The sequence below is a fragment of the Furipterus horrens genome, unplaced genomic scaffold (assembly GCF_987537825.1).
Source record: "Furipterus horrens unplaced genomic scaffold, mFurHor1.1.pri manual_scaffold_5, whole genome shotgun sequence".
In the NCBI taxonomy this organism is placed as follows: domain Eukaryota; kingdom Metazoa; phylum Chordata; class Mammalia; order Chiroptera; family Furipteridae; genus Furipterus; species Furipterus horrens.
The window spans coordinates 116,183,731-116,207,860 of record NW_028327175.1 but is presented as its reverse complement, the minus strand read 5'-3'; the positions used below and the strand labels follow the sequence as shown (position 1 = coordinate 116,207,860).

The window sequence follows — 24,130 nt, the reverse complement described above, 5'->3', positions numbered from 1 at the left end:
TAAGGGGAGAAATCACTGAATGCGAAGGCCTGAAGGAAAGCTAAGTGGTTAAGACAATGCAGTACTGCTAAAGACAGACCAACAGACCAGACACACGTGTATAGACACCTGATACTCGGATGGAGAAGGCAATTTGGATCGCTCGGAGAGGCCAGAATAAATTCATGACCCTAGTGATAGGCATTTTTGTTTTTTTTAATTCCTCACCCAAGGACATGTTTATTGATTTTAGAGAGAAGGGAACAGATGGGGAGAGAGAGGAGGAGAAACATCGATGTGAGAGAAATATTGTTCAGTTGTCTTGCACACGCCCTAACCCAGTTATATGCCCTGACCAGGAATCAAACCTGCAACCTTCCAGTTTACTGAATGACAGATCCAACCAAGCCACACTGGCCAGGGCAGGGATAGATTTCTTTTTTTTAAATCCTCACACGAGCACATTTTTTCATTGCTTTTAGAAAGAGAGGACAGGAGAGATGTCAATTGATTGCGCCCAGACCAGGGACTGAATGTGCCCTGACCAGGAAATCAACCTGCAACCTTTCAGTTACAAAATGATGCTCCAACCAACCAACCAAGCCACACTGGCCAGGGTGATATATTTCTTAAGATCCATAAGAGCACCTAACAAAAAGTTATGAATTTGATTATATTAAAATGAAAAACTTCTCATCAAAAGATATCTTCAGAGATTAGACTAGATCAGGCATGTTCCGGGGTGGTATGACCACAGACCAAAAGACATCTTAATGCCGCTGAAAAGAAAAGAGAAATTTGCAACTGATAAAGTATATAATATAACTACAAACCAGTTTTTAAAAAAGAACCTAACAGGAACAAGAGTAAAGTCTCATAGGATGTGTCATGAGAAAGCCAAGGCCTTAAGTAAGTAAAAGTAGGGACCTGTGGGTCCTCAGGCTCTGCGGCGGGGGCAGGCACCAGCACGCTGGAGGCAGCGGGGCATGAGCCAGCCCAGCGAAGCATATGGCAGTTTCCCGCTGGGTGCACAACTCAGAGAAACACATATGCACACGTGTGTCAGCACAGGGACAAGGATGTTCAGAGCAACCTGTTCCCAAAAGTCCCAAACAGAAACCACCCAAATGTCTGTCAAAATAGAAAAAATAATTGTGCTGAGGCAGATTCAACCCATGAATATTGCTCAGCTATGAAAACAAACTACAGCCACTCTCCACAGAGACAGAGGTCTCTCACACACTGAGTGAAGAAAGTAAGACTTCACATAAACAGGCAAAACTGTGCTTGTTAAGGAGGCACAAACAGGCCATAAAGCAAAGTGATAATTATCCCAAGTCAGGACTGTGGTTACCTGAGAAGGACAGAATTCTAATGGCAAGAAAATGGGGAGCATATGAGGACCATCAAGGTCCTTTTTTTAAAAAACTTTACATGGGTATAGTTTAAAGTTAAATTTACTAGTTTGATTACATGCGTACTGTATTTATCAACCTTTCCTATGTGTTATGAATGAAAACACAATTTTAAAGGAACACCCAACAGGCTAGAAGCACGCATGCTGGCAGCCTTACCTGGGGTTGATCTCCAGCGTGGGCTGCAAGAGCTGAGCACGCTCCTCCTGGTTCTTGGCCAGCTGCTGCATGCGCAGGAAGTGCCGGGCAGCCCCCATCTCCAGCACAGTGATCATGGCAGGGTGGGTGTCCAGTCGAAAAGTCACCTGTAAGCAAGGCCAGGGACCAGGGGTGAGGGGGACCCTGGGCTGGCAGTCCTAACCAGGTGTAAAGCTTCCCCAGGTGACAAGGTAGAACATAAGTCTCCAGGGACGACCCCTCAGACCTCCCTCTCAATCATCACTAATAAGATGGGAGCCTGAACTGCTGCTCCGTTCCTAGAAGAGCATCCTGCTTGGATGCCCCGCCCCCCTACCACCAAAGCCACCAGTTTCTGATGTGTCAATTATTGTCCAAAGTCCATCTTGCCTGGTGTCATTCACACCTCTCTTCTCCACAGGGGCCACTGCCAAGTCCTCCAGCAGCAGTCTGAGACTACCTGAGCCTGGCTGTCCTGTTTCCTCAGGTCCAGCGTGCAGTCCCTTCCCTCCACCTGTTCCTTCTAGATGGCTGGAGCCTCCTTTCTGCAGACCTCACTCTCACCACCCCCTTTCTGTGGCTCCCTCTTGGCTGACTTCATCGAATACATCTTTTCCCAGCAAGTGGTCACAATCCTCACTCCCTGACCAGGCCTTCCCCTGTGCCACACCCCCCACCCCGGTTTCTGGCCTCCTGCCTTACATGAGAGACTCTACTAAGCGTGTTGGGCTCAGGGTACGCCCTTCCTGGTAGCATGGTACTGAGAAGCACCTGAGCTCTAACTCAAACCTAGGATTGTACTCTGCCTCCTGCCCTTCATAAGATGGGGATAATTCTACCTCCCTCCTAGTCACCTGAGGTTTAAATGAGTCTCTATCATAAAGAGTGGACACAGTTAACAAGTTACACAGAAGAATCCTGGCTGCATGCCTTGGTTTTCTTTTTAAGATTTAATTTTATTTATTTATTTTTAGACAGAGGAATGGAGGGAGAAAGAGAGGGAGAAACATTGATGTGTGAGAGAAACATTAATCTGTTGCCTCTTGTATGTGTCCCAACTGGGGACCGAGACGGCAACCCAGGCACATGCCCTAACTGGGAATTAAACCAGCGATCTCTCGCTTTGTGGGATGACAGTCAACCACCTGAGCCATGCCGGTCAGGGCTGCATGCCTTGGTTCTAGAGGCTCCCTCGCACGAGTCCCTTCTCTTGATCTGTGCCCCTCTCTCCCACTCAGAGTCCCGCTAACTCCTACAGAGCCACCCAAGCCCACCTTCCTCTCCTCGTAGCCAGCCCCACCCTGGACACTAGCCTGTCCCTTGGGGTGACCACTGGGCTTTTCTTCGGTGGCTGGCTTTCTCTTGTAGCTCTGAGCTGGACCTGTTAGTTCCTAGCCTCTGAAGCCCTTCCCCAAGGAAGAACCTCGACAGGACTGTAAGCTCCCCAAGGGCTGTGGTGGACCCCCTTGTGTTCTCGGCCACCACAGTTCCTCTGGGGCCTGGACCGGGATGGCTCTGGTGTAGGCAGCTGGAGACCCCTCTTCTCTGCTTCTACCTGCCCACCAGGCCATTGGCTGCTCACCTTTCACTTTCTCAGTTCCCACCCACTATATAAAGTGGAGAAAACGACAATCCGAGCTTGCCTCTCCTGCCGCAGCAACACCCCTGGGCATATGTGGCTACACACATGTAAGCTCACACAAAGAAGCAGCAGTGACATGCCTGGTCTCCTCCACCTATCACAGCTTCAACTGCCACTGGGAGAACTCCCACCAGGCCAGCAACTCAGGCCAGCCAGCTGTGTGGTCACTGGAGCCGTGGCAGCCAAGTAGTGGCCTATCTCCAGAAGGCCTCACCTTCACATTGGTTACACGTGACCCCAGTGCATTTCTTATCCAGGCCATCAGGTCCTCAGTCTCCTTCTCTGACAGGCGGTCATCAGCTTAAGGACAGAAGTAAGAGCTCAGAGGCCGTTCTCCACAATTTCCGCCTCATTCCCACTGGGAGCCTGAAATGTAGATGTCCCAACACCAAGTTTCCAAAGCCCCACCACCCTCCCCCCCAGCCATGGCCACTGGCACAAAGATGCTTACCATCTAAAATACAACAGATAAACCTGAACCTCAGAAGGATGTTTTTGGTTGTCCTGAGGCCCATACAGTTTTGTTATGGCTTTAAAAAGACATTTTCAGATTCTCTAAGGAAGCCAACTTGGAAGCGGCACTGGACAGACCTGGGAACCTAAATGGAATGTTTTCTATTCATCATTAAGGTGTTCCCAAACAGCTGCTTTCACACAGGTTAGTGACCCCAGAGAGGTAAGAGAAAAGAAAATCCCTACAAACCTACACTGTAGGACAGAGGAGGCTCTGCAGCAACTAGTGCCAGCCCCTGGGTCGTCCCAGCCTCATCTGCACTCCCCAGCCACTACCCACGCCTGTGCCTAGAGAGAAGGGACAGAACCAACCTGGGGACCCATCCTCAAACTTCTCCTCCTTGTAGTGATCGACAACAATGTCCGTTTCCACAGAGATCAGCTTCTTCTTGTCAAACTCACGAAGGTGGAGCAAGGTTAGCTCATCAAACTGCTCATAGCAGAAGAGAACCTGTGAGGGCCCAAGAACATCTCCATCAGGCTTGGAGAAGACTCCACCCATGACACAGAGGGTCCTGGGAGTGAGGGCTGCAGGCAGGGCCCAGGGTCCAGAAGAGTCACACCGGATGCTGCGGCTTCCTGGGCCTTTGTACATGAGGCAGTTTACCAGAGGGTGGGAAGGGAGGCTCTGGCTATGTCTCAGTAGTAGAAATAGCAACTCTACTTATAGAGAAATTCCTGTGTCACCTCCTACAGAAACACACAAACTAGAGGGCAGACTTTAGCCTGGGCTTCTGTGCCCCTGGATGCCAAATCACACTGCTTGACTTTCCCCGATCCTGGGCATTCAGCCATCTTCCCCTAAGCAGAAGGCACACAACCCTCTCCCCACTTGGTGTGCTCAGACCCCACCCTCACCTCAGAAGCCTGCAGGAGCTGAGCCTGCCCCGACGCTCACCTACCTCCATGTTTTTCTGCTTCATGGCCTCATAGTAGGGTGAGTGCTCAGCCAGGTGCCGGCTGGGGGCGCACAGGTAGTAGATGTTGCGGGTGCCGGCCTGCATGCGGCTGGCGTAGTCCATGAGGCTGGTCAGCTGCCCCGGAGGCAGCGCTGAGGACTCATATCGCAACAGCTTTGCAATATCCTCCTGAGAACAAAGGGCAGGTCACTGCTCATTCCAGGTCCTCGCTCGGAAAGCCTCCAGAGCAGCTTGGCACAAACTTAGGAAGTTTACAGCTAAAGGGAGAAGAGGCTCTGCTGGTCCAACCCCCGACTGGTGGGCCCACCATATTCTGCAGCTGGGGCAGCTTCCATAGAGGCCTGGCCCAGGGATGGCCTCCAAAGTGGCTCAACTGCTAGAGGCCACAGTAGACTCTAGCCAGGTCTGGCAGGCCGCACATCAAAAGTTCAGAGAATTTCGGAGAGCATCTTCCACTCCCGGTGGCCCAGGGCCTCACAGAGAGGAGCTTTCTAAACAAGCTGTGCCCACCCCAGGAGTAGCCACTGTCCCCATGGCAGAGACTTGCTCCTGGACCCGCCATCCTCCCTCCGTCCCCAGTCACATCGGGCACATGGGCATGGGTGTAAAGTCCACATTTCCTAGCCTTCCTCTAACCAGGTGATTAGTCCTGACTAATGGGGTGCAAGTGAAAGTGCGGTGTGCAACCTATGGCATGGGTCCTTAAAGGAGAGCCTTGTCCTCCTCCCCGTCAGCGGAAACACATTGTGACTGCTGGCGCAGTCTTGATTCCTTGTAGGAGATGCCTGGTAAAGACAGAGGAGCAGCAACAAGGAGGGGCCTGGGTCCCTGATGCCATCAGCCTGCACATGACCGAAGACATAAACTCTGCCTTCTCCATACCACTGACTCACGGACAAGCACAGCACAGCCAAGCATTCGGGACACAGGGAGGAGTCAGGAGGGCATGTACGGGGCTGGGCCCAAATGAAAGAGTGACGTGATGGAGACAAAATGTGGACAGAAAGCAGAAAAATGGAGGTCAAAACAAGGATGTGGAAACCCACACGGCCAGCCGTGCCCTTAATCAGATGCTACACTTGTGCGTATGTACACATTATAGGTCCTCATTAATAAGCACGAATACACCAAGTTAACACTTATCAAGCCCTAGCTGGGATGCTCATATATACCACTGGCATATCCTGGGAAGCTCAGGTTTCTGGCCTCCACCAGCTTCCTCCACAGCCCAAGGCAGCTACAAAGACCCAGAAACCTAGACCCTACCTTGACCTCCTGTTCAGCAGTGGTCACAATGCCTTCTCTTGTGAACAAGCCATAATCTTCAAAAAACTTGGCATATTTCTCAGCATCTTTTTTACTCTGGTCAACGAAGAATTTTATTAGCCTCTGTTGCAGAACGTCCCGGAGTTTCCTACAGCACAGAAATACATTTATCATGAACAAGCAACTTCTATGAAATACTAACAGCCAGAGGCTATGAAAAAAACATTCTGTTCTACTAATCATCATCCTGGACCAATTTTTTTTAATGGAAAAAAGAAAAGGGTCACCCTTCGCAAAAGGTAGGAAGACACATGCCCCCTAGAGGCAGGAATGTGGACCAAAAGCCCCTTGTGGAGGGCAACAAGTAGCCCAGCCTTAATGGTTCCAACTGTATAGAGATTGCACCCTGGGAAATATAACCAAGATTTAGGGAGCAGGAGTTTCACTGTCACACACAAAAAAGAAAACAATTATGAACCTCAGTGCTCATCAGGAGAGAATAGGGTGAAATAAAAGTGCACTGTCACTAAAAATCACATCCTCTAATGGCCCTTAATGACATGGAAAAAGTACTTGGGTTAAGACAAACCAGAAAAATCCCAATGTGGATAAATTACAGTATATGTATATACATATGTATAGAAAACCATACTACATTCTGTACATTAATTTTGCATAATTATTATCAATACTATATATGTTGAATACACACTATAACTTGGATTCTATAACTAGATATATTACATGCACACAGCAATTAACAAAATTGGGATTTTGTGGATCAAGGTGTTAACTGCAGCATTATATAATGGCATACAATTATAAGCAACTGGAATCCTTTTACAATGTATACAAACATCAAATCACCACAATGTCCACTTTAAATATCTTATTAATTTTATGTCAATTATACCTCCCAAAAAGCTTGAATTTAAAAATGTTAATAAACAGTTATGTTCAATGTAAAGAGTAAAAATAAAGAACCATGATATTAGTGGAATTAGGGGTACTTTAATTTCATTCTTAATATTTTGTCTTTCCTTCAAAATAACTCAAATTACCATATATTTCCTCAATAATCCAGGGTAGGGAAGCAGTAATGCTTAACATCCATTTAGGTTTCTCCTCTTCCACTCATGTCCTGAAAGACTCAAGTTTTTCTGCCACAGGGTGGCATGAGACATGGCGGCACCTGAACCTGTGGCAGGGGAGCCACAGCAGCTAGGACAGGGCAGAGCTACAGGGGGGTGTCCCCACAGGGTGGGGGTAGGAGGAGCCTGGCATGGAGTGTCCAGGCTGGGGTAGTGGGCAGTGCCCTGTGTGGAGTCAAGAGCCCAAGCTGATGAAGAGGGTGCCCCTGTCAGGGGACAACAGTGGTAATGATAGGCTGACTACATGGAGGGGGACTGGTCAAAGTAACACAGGAAGAATGAGAGGCAGGTTCCTCATCAGCAAAGGGACCAAACAGGAGGGGCAAGACTAGCAAGTCCCAGTGGCACCAGGAAAACTCAGTAGATACAGAAACAAGTACAGATGCAGACGGACATGCACATATAAAGAGACACAAACGCCCCTACTCCTCAGCCCTGTCACTAAGAGGGCCTGGGAGAAGTGACAGCCCAACAGCAACGGCGCCCCAGTGCCCAGGTCTTGGTCTCTCCATTCAAATAAACTCAGGCTCCTGAGAGGAACGAGTATGTAATTCCAGGGCTAGGAAATGATGAGGCAAAACACAAGGGGGGCTTGAAACCCCTTGTGCCAGAAGTGAGGAAGCACTCACAGCATGACAGGACACATCAAAGGGCTCAGCCTGGGTGGGCTCCCACTGGCTCAACTGGGGCTGTTTCGGCATCAAAAACATAACGACACTAACAGATAATAACCATTAAATAAAACAGGAAATCAGTTCATACAAATAAATTGTGGATATTAAAAAATATATAAATACATTGAAAATTTGATGAAACATGCTCTTTACATAGCTGCAAAATACCCCCCATCCCCCCATAATATGATACAGCAATTACACAGGCGAAAAAGAGGACCTTTCCAGAGAAGGCTGCACATACCCCCTTCCTCAAGTCTAATGGGACAAGCCAAAGCCAGGTCCCCCTGGACAGGATGCCATCATTTTGTGCTATTCCTGCATCTGACAACCCAAACTGAGGGGCAGTCTACAAAATTACTGGCCTGAAATCTTCAGAATCATCCAGGGCATAAAGGGAAGGGAAAGACTGCGGAACTCAGCCAGCCTGAAGGATGCTCAAGAGACTGCTAAAGATGTGTGTGACTCTGGAATGGCCCCTCTTGTTCCACGGAACACGACAACACAACGGGTGGGACATGAATGGATCCGAGGGTCAGCCAGCAGTGGTGCCACACCAGCCCCTCCCTGGCTGGAGGCCGTACTGCAGGTAGGGGAGACTGTCCTTGTTCATCAGAAATGCGACCTAACATACTTGGGGAAGATGGGGGCACCAGGTGGGTAGCTTACTTTCAAAGGGTGCAGGGGGCAAATGTCCTTTGTATCATGTTTCCACCTTTTCTGTAAGTTTATGATTCTTTCAAACACTTCATTTAAGGCTGACTTTTCTTATCAAGATGAATCTCAGACTGACCATCTAGCCCTAGAAAACCACAGCCGCAACAAAGTGGCTAGACACACCCTGCCTGAATCCTTGGGTCAGGCCAGCTCTGGTGTTGGGGACAGGGCATATGTCTGTGGTCAGAAAATGTGAGTTCAAGTACAGGTTCACTCACTGATTGGTGTGGCCTCTCTGTAACTCAGTTTCGCAGCCATGACATGGGGACCTAGCAGTTCCCACCTCAGGGGATTCTGTGGGCTACATGCAAAAGGCTTAGTCAAGTTCTCAGTGAGAACAAGTGCTCAGTAACAGCAGCGATTGCTACAAGCACAATGGAAACAGGAGAACCACGGCCCTCTCAGCCCACGGGGTTTCCAAGAGCAACATCTCCAAAAGAAGTCTGGTCCGGGGCCTGGTCCCTTGCCTCCTTCACAACATCACTGACCTTCTGGGACCAAGGTCAGACATTCTCCTGGCTCTGTGGCCATCATTTGCCTTGTCCACACCACAGACAGCCTGCCTGGACTCTCCAGCTGTGGTCACCCTGGGTGTGGGTGATGGAGGCTAGCTAAGGGAGGGAACATATCCTAGAGCCATAATTTTCCTCAGTGGGTCAGTCCCCAAACTCTTTTATTCAAAACCTGAAGCAAAACATCAGGCAAAACGCATGTGATCAGCATGCATTCTCCAAGCGCACTGCCCCTCAGGCATGGCCTCACTGCAGCTCCTCGCTCTTCTCTTGGCTCCTCCAGCCACTCTGGCTGGGGGGGGGGGGGGGGGGGGTTGCACATCTCAGCAGGTGGCAGTTTACCTGATTAGCGCGCTCTCCTGGAGGAGCTCCCGGCTGAGGTTCAGAGGGATGTCCTCGCTGTCCACCACACCTTAGAGACACAAGCACATCAGGACCCTGGTGGTGTCCGAGACTCCAACTCCACCCTCCCGAAGGGCCACTGGCCTCCCACCAGGCCTCTATACATTCCCCCTTGCAGCCCACATGATGCCAGACTATGTGAGGGTGAGACAGAGGCAGCAAGGACAAAGGGAAGGGACTCAGTGAGGCAATACCACCCAGCGTCTGCAACTCCTGGCGTCCTGGAATCGATGCAGACAGCCTAGGTCAGGGCGATGTGATCGGAAGAAAAGCAGGCAAGGCCGCAAGTCTTTGCCAGGGAAATTTCTAACATTACAGCATCACTTTGACACTGAAAACGACCTTCTAGATTTTGGGTTCAAAGTCATAAATATGTGGTGGGTATTTTGCACATTTTTGTGCTATGATGAATACAAAAGTTTATATGCTGAGATTTTTATTAAATTATAATCTCACTCAAATGCAAGGCAATTTATAGCTCGATCTAAAACTCATGTAATGTCTTTAAATAGTGAAACAGCTCAATTTAAACCTGTTTATCTGTTCCCTTTCTCCAACTTAATCAAGACCAGTATCCGGAGGTGGCCAGCTTCCTGGAAGGTTCTGTCAGCACACTGCCCTGACCTGCCCAGCTGGCACCCGAGGCTGCTCCCCTTCGCCCCACATGCATTACAATGTGAGCTCCTTCAGCCAGCCAGCACCTGGGCCACAGGCAAGGGGCCACTCCAGATCCAGGGGATCAGCCCATACCTCGAACAAAGCGCAGCCACTTGGGCAGGACATCGGTGGCCTTGGTCTGGATGAGGACCTTGCGACTGTACAAAGAGACGCTGGAGCCCAGCTCCCGGCTTACATCAAACATGGATGGTTTCTGGGGATGAGGACAGGACAGAGTCAGCCACACACATGGGGGTACAACCTACATGGTTGTGGGGGAGCCCAGATGAACCACCCTTCCCAATGATGGCCCTGGCCTGGGAGTTGTCAGGAGGACATGCAGTGATCCAGAAGTAGAGATAGGCCAGGAAACCACGCGTGTCTGTCTATTCAAAATTGCAGCACCCAAGGAGGACCCCCATGCAACAGCTCTGAGGGGGCCTTCTCTAGGCAGCTGCCGCCTTCCCACGGAGGATAGAAAAGGAAGACTCACATGTCCCTGTGAAGAGAACCAAACCTGCTAGGGGTCAGCAAACTATAGCCCACAGACCAAATCTGGTTCATTAGCTGGTTTGTGCTGCTTAGAATGGCTTTTTCATTTTTAAATGGTTGGGGGAAAACAAGCAAAAAATAAATAAATAAAAAAAAATTTCATGGTATGTGAGAAATATCTGCAATATGAAATCCAGAATCTATAGCTTCCTGGACCACGACTGCTTGTTCAGTCAGGTGCAGTCCGGGGCCCTTGCCCGCTGGCAGCAGAGCTCTGTGGCTGTGCAGAACCTGCGAAGCCCAAACCAATCACTATCTTGGCCTCCACTGAAATGTCTGCCAATCCCTTCTCTAACTCAGTGCTTCAAGACCTGCAGTTTGCACACACATCACATTGGGATCATGTTGAAATGGTGACTGATTTTGGAGGTCCTGAAAGGGCCCGAAATTCTGCGTTACTGACAAGTCTCAGGAGACACTGGTACTGCTGGTCTATGAAGGATACTCAGTCATAAGGGTGGAGAGCAGCTCTTCCAAAGTGGATGACAGGTGCGAGGCACTAAGAGCGCTGCAGTCAAGTGAAGCCAGGAGAGGCTGGGTCCAGCCTGTGAGCAGGTTTCTCTGTTGTGGGCTTTGTCAGAGACCTCACGGTGCTACTATGAGCCAGGAAGGCTTAGGGGCAAAACGGAAGTATGGAGCACACACGACTTATCTGAGCACTGCAGAACCCATCCCACTGCAGAGCTCGGGAACCTGCTGCCTAGAGACAGAGGAAGCCGCAGGCTGCTCTAAGGGCCTCGCCTGCAGGCACCCTGAACCAGCACCCTGTTTACAAAAGTCCAGGCCCTCACGGCCCAAGGTCTCTGTTCCACCCAAAAAACACGATGTATAACACTCCCTCACTTTACAATTCTGTGCTCACCCACCCAGAGGCATAGGTTTTTCTTTTACTCTAATGCTGACAAGTTAATCTTTGTGGTATGATTGTGCTGAACTGTCACCATTCAGGAAGTGCTACTGGTGATGGAAAATGCTGCTGCCATGGGTGATGCCCCACAGAGGGAGCTGTGGACAAGCCACTTGCAGCCCCAGCACGCCGGGGGTGGCCAGTTAGGCCTGTGCTCACCATTTCTGGCACATAGAAGATGCTGCGGATATTGAGAGGGGCATCTGTCTTGTAGTGCAGAGTGTAGCGGGGCTTGTCATGGGCCTGCGCGATGTAGCGGTAGAATTCCTCGTGCTGCCACGTGCCTACATCCTTGGGGTCCATCATCCAGATGGCCTGAAAATGGAGATTAACAGGGAATGTTATGTTTAAGACACATCCTCACAACAACCACCTGGGGCTGAGCTGCTGTAGCTTGTGGCACCTGGGTCCTAGTGAGTGCTCACTCAGGATGAGCTGAGGACCGGTCTCCTGGGACAGGGTGGTGGCCTCAGGTACGAGCCCCTCCCCTTGCCTCCAGCCCCACCTACTCCAGCACTAGGGGAAGGGGTGTCCCAGAATAAATACGTTTGTGGGGTTCACAAAAAGAGACACAGAAGGCTCTGAGAATAAGTAGCCCCTCCCCAGTACAGTGTGTCCAGAAGGGTTGACAAGGAGGCAGGATATGGACGTGGCTGCACATCATGAATACTTGCCATCAATGGATAAATGGATTAACAAACTGTCCAGCCGTACAATGAAACATTATTCAGTCCTAAAAAGGACAACATAATGAACCTTGAACACATTATAAGAGGTCAAACACAAAAGGCCACACTGTGCTTGATTCCATTTATATGAAATGTCCAGAACAGATAAATCCACAGAGACAGAAAGGAGATTGTGGTTGCCAGAGACGGGGTGTAGGGGGTCTGGGGAGTGACTGCTAATGGGTAGAGGGGTTATTTTTTTAAGTGATGAAAATGTTCTAGAATTTAATGTGGTGATGATTGCTGGACTCTAAATACACTAAGGACCACTGGCCTGTGTACTGTAACAGAGTGAAATGTGCAGGGTGTGCATTACAGCTGGTGCATAGGATGGAGTGTGGAGGGGGCAGGACTCTCTTTGCATCCCAGGCCTTGCCTCTCCACAAAGAACACCTCGTTCTGGGATTTTGACAGCATCACCCAGTCCCATCGCTGCCCATCCAGCCCCAAAATGTACCAACTGGCCTCCACAGCTGCCTGAGCCCTTTGAGCAGCTGAGGGTCTCACCTGCAAGGTATTAATGCGCTTTCCATTAAGGTACAGTGGGAAGCTGACGAAGTTACTATACTTTGTTACCACATCTGAAGAGACAAAAGAAAAACAGTAACTACAGGAAGCTTCTAGAAATAAAAGCTCTGAGAGTTGCTGCAGGGGTAATGCAGCAGGCTGGGGAGAACTCATTGGTGCCACAGCGGGAAGCCGGGACACAGCCAGGACACATCCAGGTCCAGGCCACCATGAGACCATGCACCTTCTTGGTAACATAAATATGATTTTATGAGCTAATAATGAGCCCTGGGAAGCACTTGGCACCTCCCATAAGCATTTAGTAGGATGCAGACAGAGAAAACCGCCACACAGAGCAAGCGTCCGCTCTGGTTCTCAGTGAAGCCTGGGCTCAGGTCTGCTGGCTGGCCAGCAGCATCTGACAACACAGGCAGGGTGAGGAAAGGCCTGTGCGAGACACCCAAGTAACTGAAGAAGCAGCGCTGCCCAAAGGGAGGAAGACAGAACAGAACCTGACTTTGCCAACAGTCAGGAGGCTCGGCCTTGCCCCCAGCTCCACACAGAGTCAGCCCAGATTCGGTCCTTGGAGGGCATAGGCAGCTAACCCCTGGAAGCCCCCAACCTCCTCTGCCCCTGGGTCTCCTGCACACTTCCACCCAGACGGAAAAGCCTACAACACACCATCAGGAGATGCCATCACCCACATGTCCACAGAGGCCCAGGTTCCCACTCACCTCGAACACGGGCCTCGCCAGCGAACTCTCTGCAGTCTGACTTGAGGTAGATGATGATCTTGGTCCCAGTTCTAACTCCTGAGGCTTCGGCGATTTCAAACTCGCCAGAGCTAAGACACACAGGAGAGGGAAAGCCAGTTCCATGCATTACTACTGACAGATCCTATACAGTTCCAGTGATTCTTCCTTGGTTTTCACAAGCAGAGACCAAACTGACACAAAGAAAGGAGGCCAGAGTGCCACCTTTTCTGAACCCAGCTGAGCCCCTAGGCCCCAAAGTTTCTGTCATGGACCATGGCTGCTGCGTTGTGGGATGCAGGGGTCTCCCAGTCTCTCAGGACACCACCTCTAGAGCTTTATGTCCACCTGGGCGCTGTGTGAGACACTGGGAGAAAACAGGCAGAGGCCTGAAAAATGCCCCTAATTCCCCTGTTAACTTCTTGCATTTCTGATCCTCTAACAGAGGCCAGGTGTCTCCACAAGAGCAAAGAAACTGTTTCAGAAGTAAAAGAGAAGGAGTAAAAGACAAACCCCCAAGAAGTTGATACTTGTTACTACTTGGCCAGAGTTTAATCTTAGCACTGTTTTCATGAAATATAACAAATCTTAATTCTGACTGAGCGAAATGAGCTGCGCTCCGGTCAAGCCTACTCTCACAGGTGCTACTAAAACCACAGCAGCGGACGACTCAGTCAGGAAAGCAGGGTTCGAAGAGAAAGTCTGGGGCCTGCTGAAACAAGTGCTTGCATTTAGCTAAGGTACCATTCTCCCCATAAGAAATGGCTCCACTGCACACTGGAGAGCAAAATAAGCATCTTTGAGGGGAAACTCCTGAGGCCTGAGCCGGTGAGAAAGTGGGCCAGGCCAGTGGGCCAAACCTGGAAGCTCCAGGGTCAGGAGGAATCAAAAATGAGCTCCCACAGAACAAAGTTCATGGACGCCACCCAGAGCAAGGGGGCACCAAGTGAACAGCCCAACCATGAACCAAGAAGCCACACCTTAAATGGTCCACACTCCAGGGCACAGTCACAGAGCCCAAAAAGACACCACAAGTCACTGGGATCAGAAAGTATCTGGCTCCTCCAAGTGGGAGGCTTCCAGGAAAAGGCCTACGAAGGCCCGCTGGCATTTTCTGAGGGTCTAACTTTCTAAACAAAGTGGCAATGCTTCAGCTGAATCCCACTATGCACATCAGGTCACACTTAGCTGCAGTGGTTCCAGGGCAGGGGGACACTCCGTGTGTGTGACTTGGGGGTCCTGCGGTCACTTACCCATCTGAAAGCCACTGGTAACCAGGGCTGCCTGGGCCGGCTGAGCGGGAAAAGACCTCAACTCTGTCAGCCACCATGAAAGCTGAATAGAAACCCACTCCAAACTGACCAATGATCTTGCTGCTGGCGTCCGCCTGGTTCTGCAGTGCATCCAGAAAGGCCTGTGGTGGCAAAGACTGGTCAGAGGAGGGTATCCCCTTCCCCAGAGAGAACTGATGTTTGTGACTCCCTGTGTATATTCCTCTAACAAGAGCTAACGTCGCATTTAATCCTCAAGACAACCACACCAAATACTTTTTCACCCCATTTCATACACAAGCAACAATGACACAGAACTGTAAAGTGACTTGCCCGAAGACCCCAAGCTGGGCAGCAGAGGGACTGGTTCTGTACTTGATTCCCAGGACCTATATATAATCCTACCTGTTGGCCACAGGCCTGCGGGTCACACACTCCGGGTGTGAGGAAGGGGCAGTGTGAGCAAGTGCACCCTCCCTGAAGGAAAGAGAGGTGTGGCCGCTTCTCGGTGAGGGCAGTCCCTGAGGTTCAGTAGGTGGAGTGTGACACACATGACTGTGTGTCTTCTGCATGTCTCCTAGATTCTCAGCTTCGTGGGGAAATGGTACATACCAAGTACATGCTTTGTATGGTACCACAAGGCACTTAACTACTATAACTCATGTAATCAAATTTCCTAAGATAATCAAATAAAATGAACACACTCGTTATGAATACTGTCCAACAGAACGTTCTGAGATGATACACATAAATGTTCTGTATGATTTAATATAGTAGCTGGTGACCTCATTTAGCTACTGAGCACTTGAACAATGGCTAGTACAACCAAGAAACTGAATTTTAAATTGTATTTAACTTTAAATTTAAACCATCACATGTAGCTAGTGGCTACTGTATGAGATAGCACAGATTTACCTTGATAGAATACAAAATAAATGTAATGGGGAGTGTAAGTTATGATGAAGTGTCTTAAGGGTGGAAATTTCTATAAATCACTTTGGACCAGTAATTAGGCTATTTTCGAGCATTTGGCACAAAGTTGCCATTGTAGGCACCCCAAAAACAAACAAAAAGCACCCTGACTGGTGTGGCTCCATAGATTGGACATCACTCGGCAAACAGAAAGGTCGCCAGATTAATTCCCAGTCAGGGCACATGCCTGGGCTGCAGGCCAGGTCCCCAGTTGGGAATGTGTGAGAGGCAACTGATCAATGTTTCTCTCCCACATCAACATTTCTCTTGCTCTCTTTCTTCCTCCTTTCCCCTCTCTCTAAAAATAAATAAAATCTTTAAATAAACAAGCAAACAAACAAAAAGCATTTGGTCATCACGGAGAGGCACAAAGGCAGCCGAGAGCCAACAGCCTCTGTCTTGGGCTGGCACAAAAGCCACTGGAGGAGGACACTTTGACGACTAACACTGGGCTCCCCTCAGAGGCTTCAAGTCATACCAGCAACCAACCCCCAATGTGTGCCCTGTCTCCACAGAGGGATTATAAGGAACCATCCTGCCTGCAAACACTGCAGGCTAAATTTATTCTATGAACTGTGCTAAGAGGAGGAACATTTATTTCTGCCTACCCTCTTTGCCTCAAGCCTATGCAGCTCAAGTAACCACTAAGAAAGGATTTGGAGAAAATGGCACATTCCAGACTCAGACCAACAGACGTTGAACTTATGGCTGGTCAATTTCTACCTATTCGTGAAGTACTTATTTCAGCCTTTTCATCTATAGTAGAAACTTCCTCAGATGTCTCCCCGTCGATACAGTAAAATCACGTCACATGGTGTTTCCACAGCACTGACACAGAGCACTCATACCAAAGGACATTCCTGCTGAAGCTGGCATTCAGGGCACGCTTGGCCCTAACCTTCGAGGAAAGGAAGAAAAGGGCACTGGGGCAGCTTACCTTTGACCCCGACCTGGCAATTGTTCCCAGGTTGGACACCAACTCTTCTTGTGTCATCCCAATGCCAGTGTCCTAAGGGGAGAGACACACTAAGCGCCAAAGTGCCGGGACCTGGGGAGATGGGGCGAGGTGTATGGACAGCCCTGGGGCACAAGTGGCATCAATTACACTTGCCAGGCAGGGCTCAGGAAAGTAATGCCACACAGTCATCAGAAAAGACAAATTCTAATCATATCAGCCATACCTCACGAGAAAACCTCACTAGAGGTTAGACATGTAGATCAGAGAGAGGAATCCAACCCCCAAATAGAGCTGTACAGACTGTCACTTGATTTTTGACCAAGGTTCCAAGATAATTTGATGGAGAAATGAAAATAAAATGGTACTGAAGCACTGGATAGCCACATGCAAAAAATAAATCCCAACCCTGATCTTACACCATACACAAAAACGGATCACAGACCCAAATGTAAGAGCTAAGACTATAATATTTCTAGAAGAAAATATAGAATATCTTTATAACTTTGGAATAGGAAGAGATTTCTTACTTAGGTGACTAAAAGCATGAAGTATAAAAGAAAAGTGATAAATTGGATTTCATTAAAATTAAAAATATGCATTTTTCACACACACACAAAATATATGCGCTTTTCAAAAGCCACCCTTAAGAAAATAAAAGGCAAGTCTCACACTGGGAGAAGATATCTGCAAAGTGTATAACTGATACAGGATTTTTATTAAGGATATGTAAAGAATTCTTACAACTCAATAAAGACAACCTAATTAAAAATGAGCAAAATATCTGACTAGACATTTCACAAAGATGTACAAATGACAAACACATCAAAAAATGCTCAACAGCATCAATTATTAAGGAAATGCAAATTAAAAACTACAATGACATACCCACTAGAATGGCTAAAATTAAGACCAACAATAACAAGTGTTGACAATAACATGAAGCAACTGGAATTCTCAAATGCTACTAGTAGAAATGAAAAATTGGACATACAATTTGGAAAACTTTGGCAGTTTCTTATAAGTTAAACAGGCACTCAACTCACAACCCAGCAATCTGACTCCTAGGTATTTACCCAAGAGAAATGAAAACTTAAGTCCACACAAAAACTTAAACTCGAATGTTCATGGCAGTTTTATTCCTAATATCCTCAAACTGGAAACAAATGCCTGTCAACTGGTGAGAGGACAAACTTTGGTACTCTATCCATACAGTGATAAAAAGGAATAAGCTACTGATGCATGCAACAAAACAGATGAACCTCAAAAGCACTATGCTTGGTGAAAGAAGTCAGACTCAAAAGACTACCAACTTTGTAATTCTATTTCTATGAAATCCTAGAAAATACAAAAGCATAGTGACAGAAAGCAGATCAGTGGTTGCTAGGGGCAAGGAGGAGGGAAGGTAATATTTGGGTAATGTCATTATGATGGTATGGGTGGTTACACAAAACTGTACTCTAGTAAAAAAAGAATCAATGAAATGTACACTTGAACTTGGTGAATTTTATTGTATGTAAATTTTACCTCAATAAAGCTTATCAAAACAACCACAAAAAAAGGCACACACATATACATACCAGAGAGAATAAGTGAACAAGAGCACAAGAGATGCCCTCCACCAAAATCCTGAGCAGGTATATCAGTGTACTTGGCAGAGGCAGGAAGCCCAAGTGAAAAATGCCCACTTAGAGCCCAACTGAGGCACATCCTGCAGCCCACGCAGAGATACACACTCCACAATTCTACCCATGACCCTGGGATGAGAGGTCCTGAAGCAGCTATCTCAGGAACACAATGTCCCCTTCAGGGTCAATGAGTGATTATAGGCGACTGTTTTGTGTGGTATAGGAAATTGTAACTGCTGCGCAAGCCAGGCCCGAAAACGGGACTGTAAACTTGACCAAAAACGGGAAGCAGCCAATGGCATGCTCCAAATACCACACCACTGGTCACTTGCTAGGGGGAAGGAATAGGAATGTGATGTATTTTCTTGAGGCCTGTTCTGCTTTATCCAGCCTTAGATCTCTACCAGCAGGATGTTTAACTATCAACAGAATGCTTAACTCAAGGAATACAATCTGATCTTTTGTAATGTGCTCTGATGCCAGAAAGTCTAACTGATTGTTATAATGTATTGATCTGTGTTCCTCTTTGGTAATCCTTTTTGGCTGGGTGGAGGGCTGCTTTTGCAAGCCGAGAATTTCTGCACATAGCTAACTCAATAAAAGCTCTACCGAGAAGGGGATCAGCAGCATTCTCCGCTGAGGGCTGCTCTCCCTTCCTCCCCAGGTCATTCATCTCTGGGTCAATTTCTTCATCTGTGATTGGGGGACTGTAGGTCCAGGAACCCCCACACCTGATGAACTTCCTTTGCCAGTCTAGCTTTTTGACTTAACATCTTCAAAAGGTTACAATAGCAACCAAAAGTATTGCTTCTTACAAAGCAAGACTATTAATCTGAACAGCAGGCTAAGATTAAAAACAGTACTACAGAATATTTAATCATGGGGAAATAGGCATTACAGACAGGCAAGTCGGCAGCCGTCCGTCTCGAGAGACAATGGTGTAGCTTCTTAAGAGTCTATCTGCACCGCCGAGAATGGCTGTGCAGTCCGACTCGGGAGTGACACGGTATCTGTCTCCTCCCGTGTTGAATCGACATCTTGTGATGATGCTGGAGTGTCCTCTCCAGTGAAGCTGAAGCTACAGAGCCTGGGCAGGGTGATATGGAGGGTCTGCTGTTGACCATGCAGCAGACCCCCCCTCTCTTCACAGCTGAAGGGTCCAAGGGAAAGACGGAGTCAATACAGCTTGGCTTCAGGTGCGCCGCAGGAGTTGCCGGTGTTGACTACAACGTCAAACCGCCTTAGGGACTCCGGCTCCGGATTTTCTGTCGGGGTTTACTCCCTTAGCCTTTCCCCTGAAGAGGTATGCCGCAAGGCAGCGGAGGTTTTTTGGAGTCAGAGTTTTCCTTCTCTGATAGACAGGCAAGTACAATTAAAAATATGAAGAGTACTCAAAAATATAAAAAAATAAAGCCTATATAATTTTATTAACCAATGTAACCCCAAGAGGTTCAATAAAAATATTTTTAAATGACATTACCTTAAAAATAATGTATAATTTTAAAATGTCTTTTAAAAAATATGGTTAGATATGTAAAGAAATGCATAGACAACAGAAACCTAGATACTAAAATATTAACAGTAGTTATCTTTTAGTAATGCAGTAATTTTAAGTTTTCTTCTTTTCTACTTATTTGTGTTTTCAAGATTTTCTAGATTAAAACAAGAGTTATTATAACTGTAAAGAGAGCACAATGCGTGGGGCGTAGAGATGTAACAAAAAGGCAGGTCCACCTCCTCTACCCCAGCATGTAAAGAGGGCCACTCTCCAGTTACCTCTGTGAGCAGTGCTGGCAGTGACTAGAGCACCAAAGGCAGGGAGGCCTGCCACCTACAAGGACACAGGAGGAGGTACCTGGATTGTGATGGTGCCTTTCTCGGTGTCAGTCTGCAAGTGAATCTCCATTTCTGGCAGTGTTTGGCCTTCAGACACCAGCCTGTGACGCAGTTTTTCCAAGGCGTCGCTAGCATTGGAGATCAGCTCCCGTATAAACACCTACAGGAATGAAAATAAGATGCTAACACAGCAGGATCTATTTGGTTAGCAGCATTTGCAGCAATGGCTAAAAGTCAGGGGAGAAGAGCCACAGAATATTCAGTTTTTTAACCATAAAGACTTTCCACTTTACTGAAAGGCAGTTTCTCCAGGCAGGACACAAAATGGTTAAAGGCAATCACTTGTCCTTGACACAGCTTTAGATAGTAAACTCTATTACTGTATTCCTTCCTGAAAATCAAGCCTGAAGTTAGGTGTCAATCTGTTACCTAAAAATTTAAGAAGAATCCTATGAGAAACCACTTCTTTCCTATCTCTTGCCCAGGGATGACAATATATTTCCCAAACATCTTTCTCCTATGCACTGAAGAAAGACTCTTTGGCTTCATTTAATGTGGGATCATAAAAAACCAGACCTACCATGTTCACGATTAAAAAAGGCCACATTGTCTGAAAAACACTGTTACCTCAAACAGACCTTCCACATACAGTGAGACCAGTCCACCAAAACAGAAACTGGACGTCACAAATATATGGCTTGTCATCCTAAATGAATGTTTTGTTGTTTTTTAAAGATTTTATTTATTTATTTTTAGGAAGAGGGGAAGGTGGGGAGAGAGGGAGAGAAACATCAATGTGTGAGAGAAACATCAATTGGTTGTCTCTCCCATGCCCCCAACTGGGGACCTGGCCTGCAACCCAGACATGTGCCCTGACTGGGAATTGAACCAGCAAACTTTTGGTTCACAGGCTGGCACTCAATCCACTGAGCCAGACCAGCCAGGGCTCTAGATGAATTTTAATCTCCTCAGAAAGATCCTGGTAGCCCCTCTCTGCTCTACTCTACAGAGCTCCAAGGGATGTTCTTTCTCTAACCCAACACCGCCACTAATCTGACGTTGGTACACCAGTTGACAAGAGAAGGGCCACCTCATTAATAAATGGGGGACTTTTAAATTATCAGCAAAATTCAGCCCTGGCTGGTGTGGCTCAGTGGATTGAGTGCCAGCCTACAAAACAGAGAGTTGCCAGTTTGATTCCTAGTCAGGGCACATGCCTGGGTTGTGGGACAGGTCCCCAGGTAGGGGTGTGCAAGAGGCAACCACACATTGATGTTTCTCTCCTGCTCTTTCTCCGTCCCTTCCCCTCTCTCTAAAAATAAATAAATAAAATCTTTAAAAAAAACAAATGAATAAATTATCAGCAAAATTCATTAATTTCCAGAATCAATCTGGCCCAAAGAATCATTTGAATATATTTACCCAAACAGATTTTAGTAAAAATACTCTTGCTGGTAGGTAAGATCAAAACCTGTCCAAATTTAATGCATTTTCACAGTTAATATACTATCTGACATTTCCCCAGAATAGTATAAAAACTGTTTTGCCAAAGAAACCTTGCTAGTGATGGGAGTGATTAAAAAGTACCGTACCTCTTTTTCTGAGTACAAGGAACGGGCAACAATGTCCAGAAGCTTCTTTGTCTCAGCCTGGAATTCATGTTTGGAAACAGAACCTAGTAATGAATCACAGATACAACCAATGAAGTTTATTTTCTATTGTCATGGAAGAATATGCTATGTAACATTCAAAAGAACGTTTAAGGCAATGAATTTTAAACATTTTGCAAGAGTAAACAAAAAAGAAAGAAACCAACTCTCTGGGGCTCTAAGGCAGGAAGGAGGTCTCAAGAGCAGAAGAAACCCAATGGTTCCCCTCTTTCTTCACAGAAAGGAGCAAAGGGGAGCACAACTCTCACCACCTCCCACCACTGAGGCCTGCACACCTGGGGTCTGAGCTACCTCAAGGGACTACAGAGACCAGCACTTCCCAAAGTGTCCAGTCATGAGAATCGAGCCAGCTCCAACACTGGATTTTATTCTTCAAAACAGTGGTCTCCAGATTAATTACTTAGAAAGCAAAATAATAACACCTCACTCTCTTCTTAACCTAAACTTCAAAGATTCTGTTGTCTCACTTGAAAGCCAGAAATGGACCCATTTTGGGACTGGCTCTAGACTGCTTCTCTACACTTCTTAGGAAAGAAAGGACAACTTTAGCATGTGGCCCTGCATTGGCAGGGCCGATACTGAGTTTCCTTCCTGCTTCCATGATTATTAGCAGATGTGCCATGAATCACTACTCAGAAGGTGCCCTGCTGCAAACCCATGGGTGCCCACCAGAGGGGGCAAGACATACCAGAATGAAAGTCAAAGTTCCTAGGGGAGACACATTCCTTCTTTTGGGGCACCCTCCCTCCAGCCAAGACCTTCCTGCATCTAAAGTGAGTGGGTGGCTCAGTCAATCATTATCTCCACCTCAAAAACTTCACCTCGAGAGCCAGCCAGGAGCTAAGCCTTCCCATACCCCAACTCAGCCAAACTCAGTACCCTGCACAATCTCTGTGCTGCTGATGATGGAGTGGAGTGGCTCCTCCTTCGGGTCCTCAGCAGCTTGCGAGCTGAATGGACGTCCAACTTGGAAGTTGATAGCCAGGTTTCGCCTGGGCCAACTGGATTGGACTGGGGCCCTCCAAGGACACAGAACTGGTTTTCCTAAAAAGACAAAAATGCACAAAAAAGGAGGGTCAATAAGCCTTCAGGAATGTGTTCACAAACATATTTGGTAGCACATCCTCACACATGTATATTGTCAATAAAGTATCAGAGTTCAGGAGCAGATCTACAAGTAGGCAGGGGCCATTTGGCACCACTTCTTACATATGACCCACAGTGAGACCTAGTATAAACCCGCCAAACTCAAACATCCCTCATGCCGCCATGCTCACAGCCCTCACAAGAGCCTGAATAAATGACAGGCCAGCCTTCCTTTACTTTGCAACTGCAATGAAAAACTGGAGAAAATATGTCCCTCTAAAAGGAATCCAAAATTTACACTTCTGGTCAAGATGGAGGCGTGGGTAGACATGCTCCACCTCCTCGTGCAGCCATAGAATTACAACCAGATCTCAAAACTAATAACACCCAGAACTGTCTTAAAATTGAACTATATGGAAATTTGACAACTAAGGATTTAAAGAAGCCACACTCATCCTGACAGGTAGGAGGGGTGGAGTTGCAGAAACAGGCATGGCGCAGGAAGGTGGCTGTGGTACCGGAGGGATATCTGGGAGCGAGCAATCCAAGCCCCAGGCCAAACAGCACACTGCCCAGGGTTCCAGTACCTGGAAGACAGATCCCCATTACCTCTGGCTGTAAAAACCAGTGGAGAAACTGCCAGATTTTTGCCACTTAAAGGGCCCACATGGGCTTAGAACTTACCCAAACCTACCCACTCCAGGATTTACCACGGGACAACAGCTGAAAGGGCACCAGTCTCACATAGGAAGAGGGTGAAATGACTGGAAACAGGGCAAGCACGAGGCGAACCACCAGAAGCCAACTGCCAGAAGCCAGGCAGGGGCACTGTCCACTCTGAGCCCTTGCCACACTGCCACCAAGTGGTGAAGCGGGTGGCCCCATTCTGACAATTACCTAAGGTTCCACCGCACACAATTTACAGGTGGCTTTTCTACATAGGCCACACCACTAAGACAGGGAATAAAAGTGGCTCTACCCGATACACGGAAACAAACACAGGGAGGCTGCCAAATTGAGGAAGCAAAGAAGTATGGCCCAAATGAAAGAACAGAACAAAACCCCAGAGAAAGAACTAAACAAAACAGAGATAGCCAACCTATCCGATACAGAGATCAAAACACTGGTGATAAGAATGCTCAGAGAACTCATAGCCCTGGCTGCTGTGGCTCAGTGGATTGAGCGTCGGCCTGCAAGCCAAGTGTTGCTGGTTCGATTCCCAGTCAGGGCACATTACTAGG

General features: G+C 47.6%; 1 protein-coding gene across 1 annotated transcript in view; it reads right to left on the bottom strand.

Moving 5' to 3' along the window:
* The window catches only part of TRAP1 (TNF receptor associated protein 1), a 63,713-nt gene that overhangs the window by 3,734 nt on the left and 35,849 nt on the right, over window positions 1–24,130 (bottom strand). Inside the window, exons 2-16 of the mRNA XM_090277123.1 lie at window positions 22,683–22,847; window positions 21,726–21,808; window positions 20,153–20,293; window positions 16,652–16,723; window positions 14,725–14,885; window positions 13,454–13,563; window positions 12,720–12,793; window positions 11,644–11,799; window positions 10,119–10,239; window positions 9,309–9,378; window positions 5,913–6,060; window positions 4,629–4,814; window positions 4,039–4,177; window positions 3,428–3,513; window positions 1,554–1,699 (exon numbers count right to left, since the gene is read on the bottom strand). Coding sequence (XP_090133249.1) covers window positions 1,554–1,699; window positions 3,428–3,513; window positions 4,039–4,177; window positions 4,629–4,814; window positions 5,913–6,060; window positions 9,309–9,378; window positions 10,119–10,239; window positions 11,644–11,799; window positions 12,720–12,793; window positions 13,454–13,563; window positions 14,725–14,885; window positions 16,652–16,723; window positions 20,153–20,293; window positions 21,726–21,808; window positions 22,683–22,847 — 1,858 coding nt within the window. The remainder of the gene's footprint in view (window positions 1–1,553; window positions 1,700–3,427; window positions 3,514–4,038; window positions 4,178–4,628; window positions 4,815–5,912; window positions 6,061–9,308; window positions 9,379–10,118; window positions 10,240–11,643; window positions 11,800–12,719; window positions 12,794–13,453; window positions 13,564–14,724; window positions 14,886–16,651; window positions 16,724–20,152; window positions 20,294–21,725; window positions 21,809–22,682; window positions 22,848–24,130) is intronic.